The sequence below is a fragment of the Mucor mucedo genome, assembly GCF_025094135.1.
Source record: "Mucor mucedo strain NRRL 3635 chromosome Unknown EV154scaffold_26, whole genome shotgun sequence".
NCBI classification, from domain to species: Eukaryota; Fungi; Mucoromycota; class Mucoromycetes; order Mucorales; family Mucoraceae; genus Mucor; species Mucor mucedo.
Window position 1 is genome coordinate 306153 of NW_026252310.1, and position 12523 is coordinate 318675.

The 12523-nt window shown below is 37.5% G+C and overlaps 2 protein-coding genes across 2 annotated transcripts; both read left to right on the forward strand.

The window, feature by feature from the left end:
- Nucleotides 1-2016: 2016 nt before the first annotated feature.
- EV154DRAFT_417229 (uncharacterized protein) lies at nt 2017-2616 on the forward strand (the record flags this gene model as incomplete). Its single annotated transcript, XM_051595780.1, has 1 exon — nt 2017-2616. A coding segment is annotated over one exon (600 nt), but the record flags the coding sequence as incomplete, so codon positions are not given.
- A 1696-nt stretch (nt 2617-4312) lies between these two features.
- On the forward strand, nt 4313-8806 carry EV154DRAFT_502435 (uncharacterized protein). Its single transcript, XM_051600799.1, has 11 exons — nt 4313-4433; nt 4498-4706; nt 5385-5516; nt 5575-5751; nt 5814-5959; nt 6025-6139; nt 6195-6212; nt 7149-7298; nt 7859-7952; nt 8016-8238; nt 8296-8806. The coding sequence occupies exons 1-11, from the start codon at nt 4418-4420 to the stop codon at nt 8663-8665; spliced, it is 1650 nt and encodes a 549-aa protein (XP_051459735.1). The 5' UTR covers nt 4313-4417; the 3' UTR covers nt 8666-8806.
- Nucleotides 8807-12523: the final 3717 nt, after the last annotated feature.

Sequence of the window (12523 nt, forward strand, 5' to 3'; positions counted from 1 at the left end):
TAGGATAATCATTCAGCTTTCGATTCAACAAGGCCCACATATGTTCAATAGGATTTAAATCCGGTGATTGCGATGGCCAGTTCATGACGTCATAGTCTTGTTGTTTCAAGTAATTTTGTACCTGTTTTGATGAGTGTTTCGGGTCATTATCTTGCCGAAAAATCATCTGGTTTCGATTCAAAGATAGATTTTCAGCTGTCATATCTACGCTTTTGTCCAATTCGTCACGTAAAATATCCATATAAAGCTCTTTGTCCATTGTACCATCAATTTTACACTTCCAGCCAACACCACTGGCACTTATGCAGCTCCAAATCATGATGGATCCACCTCCATGCTTGATAGTTTGCTTTACGTGTCTAGGCTGAATCTCCTCAGTGTCTCGAATCCAAGCCCTTGTGCGACCATCGGAGTTGAATCGGTTAATTTTAGTCTCATCGGACCATACCGCACGTCTCCAGTCATCAATGGTCCAGTTTCTGTGAGCCTTAGCCCACTTAAGGCGGTTTGCGACGTTTGCTTTTCGTAACAGAAGTTTTTTGGCTTTTCAATTGCACCTAATCCAAACACTTTTAAGGCCCTACGAACGGTTTGAGGTGACACACGCTTTTGAATGTTGTTCTCCAAGACCCTTGCGACTTGTACAGCATTTTCCTGACCACCCCTGTTAATTTGCTGCACGCAGTAACCTTTTTCGGTCTGACTTAATAGTGAAGGGCGTCCACCTTTATCTTTTTCTCGATCAGTAACGTGTTCGCGAGCAATTCGATTGATGAGAGTGTGACTAGTTTGAGTCTCCAGAGCTACCTGACGCTTGCTTTTGCCTGTTTGAAGAAGTGAAATAATATTTTGTAATTGGTCATTCGTAATTTTGCGCATCTGTAACAAATTTTTTGTAGGTGCTTGTAGCCATGCGCAAATTGAGTTTAAAACTTACCTTAAAATGTAGTTAGCTTTAAAACAGCTGAAAATTAATTTAGGCTCGTTTTTATTCGATACATGACCGAGTTGTGGGTCATTTTTAAATATTTTCATTGCCTTCCAAAACTGGAAACATGTACAGGTCATGTTCAATTGAATACTGTGATCGCCAAAATGTACGTCTACTTTCCGAAATTATGTGAAAGGTAGTCCATGGGATGTTTATGACCTCCAAAAATTATAAAAGCTTTAGCATTTGTTTTCAAAGCATAGTAGTTGCTACATTACAAAATTTGTAAACATGTTTCCAGTTTTGGAAGTCACTGTATTTCCATTTGGTTTGTCGGTGTGGTTCACTGCTACTTTACACACAAGCAAGAAGGTGAAGAAAACTTTTTGGCTATCGTTGAAGTAATGAAGCAGCAGCAATTCGACGCTCACAATGTTGTGACAGTTGCTCGGAATTCCAGGGGTGACAGATACAAGAAGTACGCTGTTATTTCCATTACAGACATTCTCCAAGTGGTTGGTCTTGTACGGTATTCCGATTCCGCTAACTTTTTCAAGGTTGTTTGGCCGTACATTAAATATACTGACAAGGTTAATCATCTTCCTGCTGGTTCTTTAGCTGATTTGTAAGTTGGTCGTATCTTTCTCTCTTTTGCGTAGACAAGTTTTATTATAATTAAACTCTCTTCAACAATTCATCTAATGGAGTGATTACTATTTTATTCAATCTGATGTGTTAATTGGCAATGTGTTATTTGGCAATGCTTGTAAAAGAAAAAAATTTAAAAATAGGAAAGGAAAAAAAAAAATTAAATAAAAAAATTATATTCCGATGGTTGCGTATTTTATCCACCATGTTGCGTCTTTCCGCAACGTGTCGCGGAATTCCACTACCGAGTCCGCGGCTGTGTTAATTACATACATGTAGCTTTATTTGTTAATAACCTTATCAACTCTGTTTTTATTATAGGTTTGTACTTGCCTCCTAAAAAGTCTCGCACGTCAACAGATTTTAAATCTGATAAAAAATCTTTGTACTTGCCTCCTAAGAAGGCTCGTAAAATAGCTGAATGTAGTATCGGTGAGCTTAAAGCCGATTTGCATAATGATGTACAAAAAGAACATTTATTGGATATATTTAATCCAAAGGGAGACGGATGGTGTGGATGGAGAGCTGCAGCTAATTTTTTCGAAGGCAACCAGGACAACTTTCCTGTTGTCAAAGAAAAAATGCTGAAGGCCTTTCATGCCAATAAGGAAAGCTACTGGTCCTTGTTGGACTTTGATAAAGAACGTGATCTGGAGAGGTTGATCACGAGCGGTACCAACTGGGTGGATGGTGATGGTGATGCTGAATATGGAGACTGGTTTACCACTCCTGAGTGTGCCCAAGTTGTGGCCGATGCATATGGGATTCCTGTGGTGGTTTTTCCTTGTGGAGATAACGAAGCTTTGACTTTCCTCCCGCTTGCTCTTCCAAAAAACACCAGCATTAAGCCCCCCTCTCCTCTCCTTTTGCAAAACGTCAAAAACCGTCACTGGATTAGTCTCAAGATGAAACATACGTGTAAAAACTGGCCGGTTGTAGTGGATTGCTACCGAAAGCATCCCAAGTGTAGCAAAAGTAGGCTTATAGAGGATAGTTTTGCAGAAAAAAAGGTAGAAAAAAACAATAGGATCAATTAGAATTCTTGTCAGAGTTTATTGATGTTAAAGTTAACTGAAGATTTAAGAAGAGGAAAAATAAAGAGTATTTATAATAAATGGAATGGACGAGGCTGAGGATACTACTCTTAACAATATGAGTATGCTATCAATAACAATATCTATATTGGACAATTAGTGCTACGCATAGTCAATAGAGAAATAATAACAATAACATGTCTTAAGTTTGGACATTGGTGTTACGATACCGTGACACTTTAAAATAGTGACCGGCTTTAGCGAATTCCTTTTTTATGCCTGATCATGATTTAGCTATCATTTATCAGTGATGATGAGATATGAATTTATTATATGTACAATCTATATGTGTGATTTAGCACACCAAGTACTTGGAGATGTTCAAGACGTACTGGAACAAATGGGGCCAGTTCCCAAAACATAAAGAAAGAACCATTGTTATCCCGGAAGATGCTTTCATCATAGCTGTATCTGATGACAAATAAAAATTTCAATGCAATCTTATAGCCGTTTTCACAATTGAGCTAGAGCTACAGAATGAAATCACCAATGTGATCATTTTTTTCTTGTTGGTGTTAATAGTATGACATTACAATGTTAATTTGTATTCGACAGGTTAAAAACGTTTATCCCGATTTCTTTTTCATCAATCGTATTCAGGACGTATAAAGACTTGATATGCATAATCTTCACTCATCAATATTCCACCTCAAGTATCTGAACTGCAATAAAAAATTGATCAAAAGGACTGCTTTTCAGCGTGTAAATTATAAAACCCAATAGAACAACTTACTGCCAGTCCTGAAAAGTCGGTCGAAGTCGACTTATCTTTCACTGAGATTTAAAATTGTCTGCTTAAGCCTGACCACACACACTCTGCGTTTAATAGCTCCAAGGTGCATCAACAATAGGTAAGACATTGCTATACTAATGGTAGTTTATTTCAGAGATATGAAAGCTACAAGAAGTACTAAATTAGTTCCGTATTTTAAGTTTTTTTCATCCTTAAATGACGACTTTGAACATGCGTAATCAACGTTTAACAGCTGTAAAGCTGCCTTAACAGGTTGCTTCATTAACAGATAAGACTTTACAAAACAATCTGTTTATTTTGTATGATTTGGATATAAGGTACATTATACAATCGACATATCTCAGTTTTTTTTTTTTTTTTTTTTTTTTTTTTTTTTAAGGGACGCCATTGATATTTTAAATTGTCCAAATAAAAAAAAGCCACTTCCTTTTCACCTTATTACAAAAACTTTACAATGGGAAAATCGAAAATCGCCTTATGGCGCGAAATGGAACAATTTAAGCGACAAATGCTTTTGAATCCCGGTTACGAACTTACAGAGAGTGAAATCGCTTCATTTCAACCCTCTCCTCCCCCAAGACGCCAACCACGTCAAAAAGCTCAGGCACCGAGTTACGATCCATGTCTGAATACCCAGCAGACGATGACAACAATACGAGCGTCGTCTTGCATAATTGCACCATGGACCCTACACCGGCTCCAGCACCTCGCAAGCGTCGACGAATCCGTATCCGTTCGTCTGTACCTATCGTTAAGGCTGTACCTGCGAAAGTCAGTCCTGCTGAAGCCAAGAAGGAAAGGGCTATCAGGTACCAGAGAAAACTGGAGGTTTTAGCCAACAAGTGGGGCAAAGTGCTTAACAACATGTGCGTTAACTACCTTGTTTTTGTTGGTCAGCAAGGTGGCTTGCCATCCACCGAGATTGTTTCTCCAGTTGCAATCGATTGACAATGTGGTAGTGAAAAAGTACTTCTGACAAAGACCGTCAGAATGTACTTTTTCCATGGTAAAGAGCAAAATATTCGACAAAATACTAGTATACTCTAACCCTGAATATAATTTTGACATAGCCATCAAGGATGTATCAGTTAGTTACTGCAGCTGTAAGCCCTTGGCAGAAGCATTAATTTTGATGGGTATGTTTCCTGCTTCGCCCACAGACCCCAAAAATGCCATTCATTTGGGTTTGTTGGGCTATTTTAATGAAGTTCGAAACACCTTGAAGTCTTCTTCTGAGGGTATTACAAATTTGTATAAGAACTTACAAGAAAATCCACTGGTAATTAATATCTTAAAATTAATATTCATATTGTCATGAACCGCTTAGGTTTCAGTTGCATATTATCATGCAAAATGTCTCAGATCACTATTGAAACCCAACTAACCCATTGTCCCTGTTCCACCTGTTCCCTGTTCTCTGTCTCCTGTCACACATGTCACTGTCAAACATAACTATTGTATCCCGTCTAACGTCTCGGTTCCAAATAATGTATCTCCGTTTTCCCTTGTCCTTGTAAAACCCATTTAACACCCGTTTCCTTTGTACCTCTGCCTTTGAACTCCCTTGTAAAACATTAATAATATCAGCCCATGTTATCATCTGCATCTATCCCCGAAATTATCTGTATCTATGCCCGCTTCCCCAAAGATGTCCCAAACTCAATATGACTAATAATCTGTCTCTGTATATCTGATCCCCGAACCCTTGTTTACCCGACCTGTCAATTAATATAAATAACAGCATGTTTATTTATTCTTATTTCTGTATTCAAGATCTTATCTATTTTTCCTGTTTCTTTGAATAAACCTTTTTTCTACCTACATTCCTTTTATATATATATTAATACTAATACATATATAATTTCTCTTTGCCTCGTCCCTCACCTTAATAATCATTCTGTTCTGCTCTTGCCCCGCCCGCTCCTGACACATATATCTAACCAATATTTTTGGGTAGACATCTTTGTCAGTGAACAATTTCCGTACTGTATTTAATATGTACAACAAGGTCATTTTGTTGACAGACGAAATGGTCAACGAGCGATCTTTGTTGAAAGATCAGGCGATGTGCTGTCCTGCTTGTCCTAGTGTATGTTTCCGTATTAAATTATAGATAAAATGAAACCATAACCATCTTTTGTTTTTAGAGGGACTCCATTCACCCTATGGATCGCATTTTCATTACTATGGATGGGTGCTTTAGTATGAAATGTAAGTCGAAAGCAAGTCCTCTTGATCAACTTAATTTGGTCAACACCGTGGAGAACGCTTGGGTGAAGCCTGAATGTGTTGATCTTTATAAGAAGGAAAAAGCTCCCAAAGACGTAAGGATTGTATATTCGGGCGAATTTATAACTAGAGTTACTGATGGTTTTTTTATTAATAGGCTCTCATGAATGAGAACACATTCAGAGCTGCAGGTAATGGCGCCTCATACAAGTCAAAGTTGTATCCCGTAAAAGGAATTTTTACGGCTTCATGCGCGCGCCATGACCTCACCCTAAAGATGGTGGATATGGATAGTGGTGAAGGGTATGTGATAAACATGCCAAAAACATTATGTACTAATCCTAATTTTTTTTTTTTTTTTTTTGAAGATTCAAATATCCACTATCAGTTCTCCACGAGCTGTTTCAGGAGGACAAGGACAGCCTTGTTACGCCCGTTAATTTGATGTACGACATCATTTGTGTCTTGGAGAAGTGGTTGACGGTAACATCTTATTCAATATTGTTGATGCCTAAATGCTAATGTATTCTTATGATAGACTCACTTCCCGTACTTGACTGCTTGTCGTATTTGGGTATGATTTATTTGAGAATAAACAAATAAATCGAATAAAATAAAAACATGGAATAAAAACATCCTTTAATATTGAGTAACAGCATACACCTGTATACTGCTACACAACGACTCCTACTATGAGTACATATTTCTATATAAAAAGATTGCATGATTGGCTTAAAATCGATATACGAATGACAGTTGGATATAAAATTCTATACCACTGAGTTACGATATCACCGGTCGGGAAGAGAAGCTTCTCCGATCAAATCAAGAAATATAAGAAAGAGAAACTTAATATTAATAGCTCTCTCAATGGATTAGCTACCCATAGAGAGAATAGAACAGCTATTTATATAAATGGTTCATTTACTTATATATTGATAAACCCAACTTATACGACTGTAAGTGTATAAGAGAAGTAGTGCATGGAATATTTGGATGCCTATTTTCTACAACTAAATATACAAACATCGATAAGATGTTCTATATTTAGGATCACATATTTACCCATGTCTTAGATAAAAATAATCAACAGAATGGATAAATGATCAGACATATCTACATGTTCTACCACAGCCAATTAAACACAAAAACCTTATGCATCTTTTAACTAGCCACCGTTACACAATATCTTACTGGAATTCTGTATTTTAAACCGAACAATAAGAGTGTCCCAGATCGGTTGATTCAGGGCGACGTTATTTGAAATCAATTCTAACGAGTAGAATTCATTTAATGTAAGGCGGGAAACTGAGTATAGATTTATTACAAGACCAGAAAGGTTGACTCAACACAACTACCAGGGGAAGTTGTTCAATATAAAAAGGATCAATTATTTCATCGCAGCAGAGTTCTTTTAGTCTATTTTTACCTCGAATAAAGATATACTTTTTTCTCATTACTTTTTCTTTGTAATATTTTTGTCAAATACCACACTGCTAACGGCACTCTTGCACTCCCCGTTTTTCATGCTTATGCGCATGTTATTAGCTGTCAGTCCAGCTTTAATCCTAAAAACATTGAATCGTACGGCAGGACTGACGGCGAGGCATCGGAACGTTTATGGTCTTCACTCAGACCATTCGTCACTGTGATAATTTGAGTATAAAAAGGTAGAAAATAAAAGATAAAAATAACAAGTAAAGAAATGAGACTCTTTAATCCTTTATTATAAGTTGGAGAGTTTGTCATGATAAAAATAGAGGTCCTTTTTATATTCAATTATTACTTCAAGATTTTTCCTGCGCAGATCGAATTGACTATTTACCCGCAAACTGGGAAATGGTAGAATTAGATTTAGAAATCAGTTACATATGAAACATAGCTTATTGTTATATACAAGGAGCTAGTTGACCCATATCCGGCACTTCTAGAGCATTATAGTTTATCCATTCAATGACAGGGTCCTTGATTGGATTACTAAAATAAATTTATGAGAAACTAGAAGATTCGGCAGCTACTCGACCAATCCAGGAACGATTATGAAATCTGATCTCAGTTTGACATATGAGGGAGCTGGTACTGTGTCGTACCAATAGGAATGTATTCGCAATATGGTACTTATAATACATAGGTTATATGTATTATAATTGAGTGACAAGATAAGAGTAATTGTATTCGTGGAATTAGGCGTCAAATACGACAGTCACCATTACACGTCCGATGTCTCAGGCCAACAGAAGGCTGACTCTTACGTTGGCCATCCGCCATCGTAACATGGAAAAAAAATGGGGAATCGGTAAGATGTTGTTTTTGTAAAGGAAATGGTGCATATCACTAACGACGTTATTTTGGTTTATAGCAAGTGTCTTGTACGGGAAGTACAAAAGTACGAAGAAGATCCTGGCGGCAGGATTAGTGAAGTTGAAGGATGTCAACCAGGAGGAGATTTCGTTGGCTTGGGAGAGGCATCTGGCGTTGACTCGAAGCGGCAAGTCGTGCAGCAAAATCTGGAGTGATTTGCCACCATCATTGGGATCTGTAACAAGATTTTATCTTTTGGAGTCGATCTTGTTCAGATTTAGGTAATAATGAAACGATCACTAAAAATATCTAAATTTAACATGTCTTTTTTATCACAGAGTTAAAATGTACGAAAACTCTACCGGTACCAGTAATGCAGCCATTGACAGATTAGATGGTGTATTAACGGTATCGGCCAGTGATGGTAGTATCAAGGTAGCTGGGGAGACCTTCTTCATGCAACAAATCAAAGACATCGAGAAGAAGCAGGAGAAGGTCCTTGATGAAATTAGGCAAACAATACCTAATTTCGTACCCCACGCCTACGCCGACTTGTCCGCTGAAACAGCCCAGCTCTCCCTTGGATCTTGGGAAGATTTCGTCCAACGAAAAAAGTTGCTTTTCAAGGATGCTATGCGCGCCAACCTGCAAGCTTACAAGTTTACCACCAACTTGATGTTCAAATCTGGACATATTGGTAAGTCCTAATTTTTTGTTTGTTGTTATACTTAAATTCTAAATATTGTAATACGTTATAAGGTACAAAGCTTGCAGGTCAACATGGCAAGGCCCTTGGAAAGCAACGAAAACTCCTGGATGACCTCCTGGACATCTACAACCAGGAATTCCGTAAGTACAAAATTGTTATTCGAAGTTTAGACTAGAGTGCATCTTCATTGTAATATACCAAAACGTAATCTGTGACATTTTTGAGCATTCATCTCCGACTAGTACAAGTAATATAAAAGGAAATTTATTTATAGCCAGATTTTTTTAATGTGGGGAGAATTTTTTTTTTTTTTTAAGAAAATTTTTCAGGGAAATATATTTTATTTGGGGGGAGTCTAAATTGGTTTTTTTTTTTTTTTTTTTTTTTTTTTTTAGATTGAAAGTCATCAAGGAGCAACTAAACAGCACGTCTGTGGGATCGATATTCTTTGGAAAACTTACTGATAATATCTTCAGCTTCCAAGACATCGTTACCCTTGCTGTAAGCGTCAATATATCTATAGGCACGATTATAATATCGTCTATTGATTTTAGGACCGAAAACAGCCTCATCATGGTCAAGAAACTCTTCGATTCTTGACTTCAGAGTGTCAAACGAGTAATCACATTCTATTCGTGCAAATCGTTTAGCTGCACCCCAATGTCTTTCAATCCAATTGCACTCACAATGGTACTTAGGGTATAGGGTAAAAAGGTGACCAGCCTTGGATGTTTGGGTCTCCAGCATATTCTTCTGGGCCTTGAAATCAGGTTGTTGTGACAACAAGTATTCGGCACAACAGCCAGGTTTAGCCTGAGGGTCGTGTGGAGTACCTCTCACACAAACCCTTCTCAGAGGCTCATTTCTGCCGAGCAGGCCACGTTCTCTCAACAGACGGAGAGTTCCCTTGAACTTCTCACGTTTCTACAGAGATAATGATAATAAAGATGTCAGTTCTTTATATATTAATGTTATATTATTAAATTTACTTGTGCGTGTTGGTACTTTTCGACAAGTGCATTGGTATCAAACGCCTGTCCTTTGGCACGCCGTCTGTTTATCTCCTTCATGGCGGCATCCACGTTCATAGATTCCATGGTATACATACTTTGAGGCTTGATGATGCCGTTTCTATCTACATAAGTGGTATCCCGAAACCTATACAGGGTAGAAGACTTTACTTCGCTAGTCCCGGAAGTCATCCTCGAGGCAACAAGAGCATCGTCCGCAAAGGCTCTATGGTTCGAGCTCTGGTCAAAGGCAAAGATACCAACACAATTAGGATGTAATTCATTGAAAAGATGAATTACATCATATAATTGACACGTCAGATCTCTGTTTGTCCAATAACCATCGCCGTTACTGTTGCCAGGGAAGAAGATGACTCTTGATATCAAATTGACACCATTGACGGTACCTCTCATTGTTCCGTGGCAGGGACACATGAATGAACTGATCATAATAGATCTTCCTTGACCTTTAGGAAGAATCATGGTTTCGTTCTTCTCACACCAACGAGTGACTTTACAATCATTTGAATAAAAGATTGATTCGTCGTGAGTAACTAAAACCATCTTTTTTTCATTATCCTTTAGGCTAGGTTGAACTGGATCAGCATTCTCATTATCCAAGGGATAGGTTTCCATACGCTTATGCCATTCCATCATTTGTTGGGCCCACTTAATTCGATATCTGACAACATCATCCCGCTCATGGCCATCAAAGTATGTTCGATCCTTTCCTACACACATATCCCCAAAAATATAATCAAGCTAAAGCATTAGTATATATGCTAAGTTTTTACATATTGTATTTACCTGTTTTATAGTCAAAACCCCAAGCCTTCAGGTAGGTTGCCAGAGCAACGTTCGACAATGGATGCTCTGGCTGAGAGGAAATGACATCGGCACCGGCCTCGACATCATTCTCCAACTCAAGTAACTCAGGGAGCACTTCTTGTCGTATATGCTGACGAAGAGCAGGGATACTTCTACGGACAGGGTCTTGACTCCTGAGCCAGGTGATGCATCTTTCCTTCACATCAGGATCACTGAGAATTGATTTTCTCTTCGCATGTTTTCCTTGCTGATGACATGGAATGTCACCAGTGTTTAGCCAGGCTTCAAACCACTTTCTGGCAGCACGATGACGATAGGATTTCGAAGCTTGGATCCAGTGCATGTTTACCGCAAGCTTCGTTGCTTCCACAAAAGTTTTACCGTCTAATAGCTGCAACATAACATGCTTTACAACCACGTACTTCAGAAATTGTTTAACACCGTTGTGGTGTTGGTCGCTGGTGGTATTACCAGAGATACGGATTTTTGATTCCAAAAGGGGCAAAGACTCGCGAATCTTTACCAAACTTGCTTCGTCGGGTCTTCTGGGTTTCTCCTTCTTCTCTACTTGAGGTGGTGTAGGAACCTGTTGAACCACGGGGAAAAAATCATTAATCGAACGACAGCCTACAGCTGCCTTGGCTGCAGCAGATCTCTTTCTACTGAGCGTCTCTCTTGTAGGGAGAAGTTTACGCTTAAACTTCTGTTCCCCGGTTTTTTCGGTTGCGTTGCTCCAGGAAATGGGGAAAGCTTCTGCGTTGACTTCTTCTGGTCGAGGCATGTCAGCGATTTCGGCCTCTTTGGCAATTGCTTCATTAGCAATGTACTCAGCAGCAGCAATTTTTTCCATTTGAATGAATTTAGCCTTTCTTCCAATGTTGATTCTTTTTCTTGATTTAGCCATAATGAATATTGATATAGATATGTAAATTTATAAAAGTAATTTTAAAAGAATAATTACAAGGTACAAAAATAAACCCAAACTTAGTTTTAAATTCACAATTCTATTTGTCATTTTTAAAGCTCCCGTGAAGTAATACGCTCAAAAACAGTAACCCTTTTGACGCGTTTTTAGTTTTAAAGAACGTTACATCTAATATTACTGAAGTAAACAAAGTTTCCATGTAGTAGACGTTCTTAATTAATGTATATCCGATTTCAAACATCTTTTTTGTGTTTTACACTTCGCCATATTTGATCTCAGTTTAAAATTAGCAGGTTATGGCACTGAGTACTTTATCTAATGAATATGACCTTTCAAATACATAAATTAAATTAAACAGCTAGTTGGATCTATTTTCCAAATACTCTAAATTATATCTTTTGAATATGAAGTGTTTTTACTTAGTACATAAAGTTTGTTTTATCCTTTTTGTGCCTTACAGTGTTGATCATATTTGATCTCAGACTCTGATATAACGGGTTGTGGCACTGTGTACTATATCTAATGGATATGACCTTTCAAATACATAAATTAAATTAAACAGCTAGTTGGATCTATTTTCCAAATACTCTAAATTATATCTTTTGAATATGAAGTGTTTCTACTTAGTACATAAAGTTTGTTTTATCCTTTTGGTGCCTTACAGTATTGATCATATTTGATCTCAGACTCTGATATAACGGGTTGTGGCACTGAGTACTTTATCTAATGGATATGACCTTTCAAATACATAAATTAAATTAAACAGCTAGTTGGATCTATTTTCCAAGTACTCTAAATTATATCTTTTGAATATGAAGTGTTTCTACTTAGTACATAAAGTTTGTTTTATCCTTTTGGTGCCTTACAGTATTGATCATATTTGATCTCAGACTCTGATATAACGGGTTGTGGCACTGAGTACTTTATCTAATGGATATGACCTTTCAAATACATAAATTAAATTAAACAGCTAGTTGGATCTATTTTCCAAGTACTCTAAATTATATCTTTTGAATATGAAGTGTTTCTACTTAGTACATAAAGTTTGTTTTATCCTTTTGGTGCCTTACAGTATTGATCATATTTGATCTCAG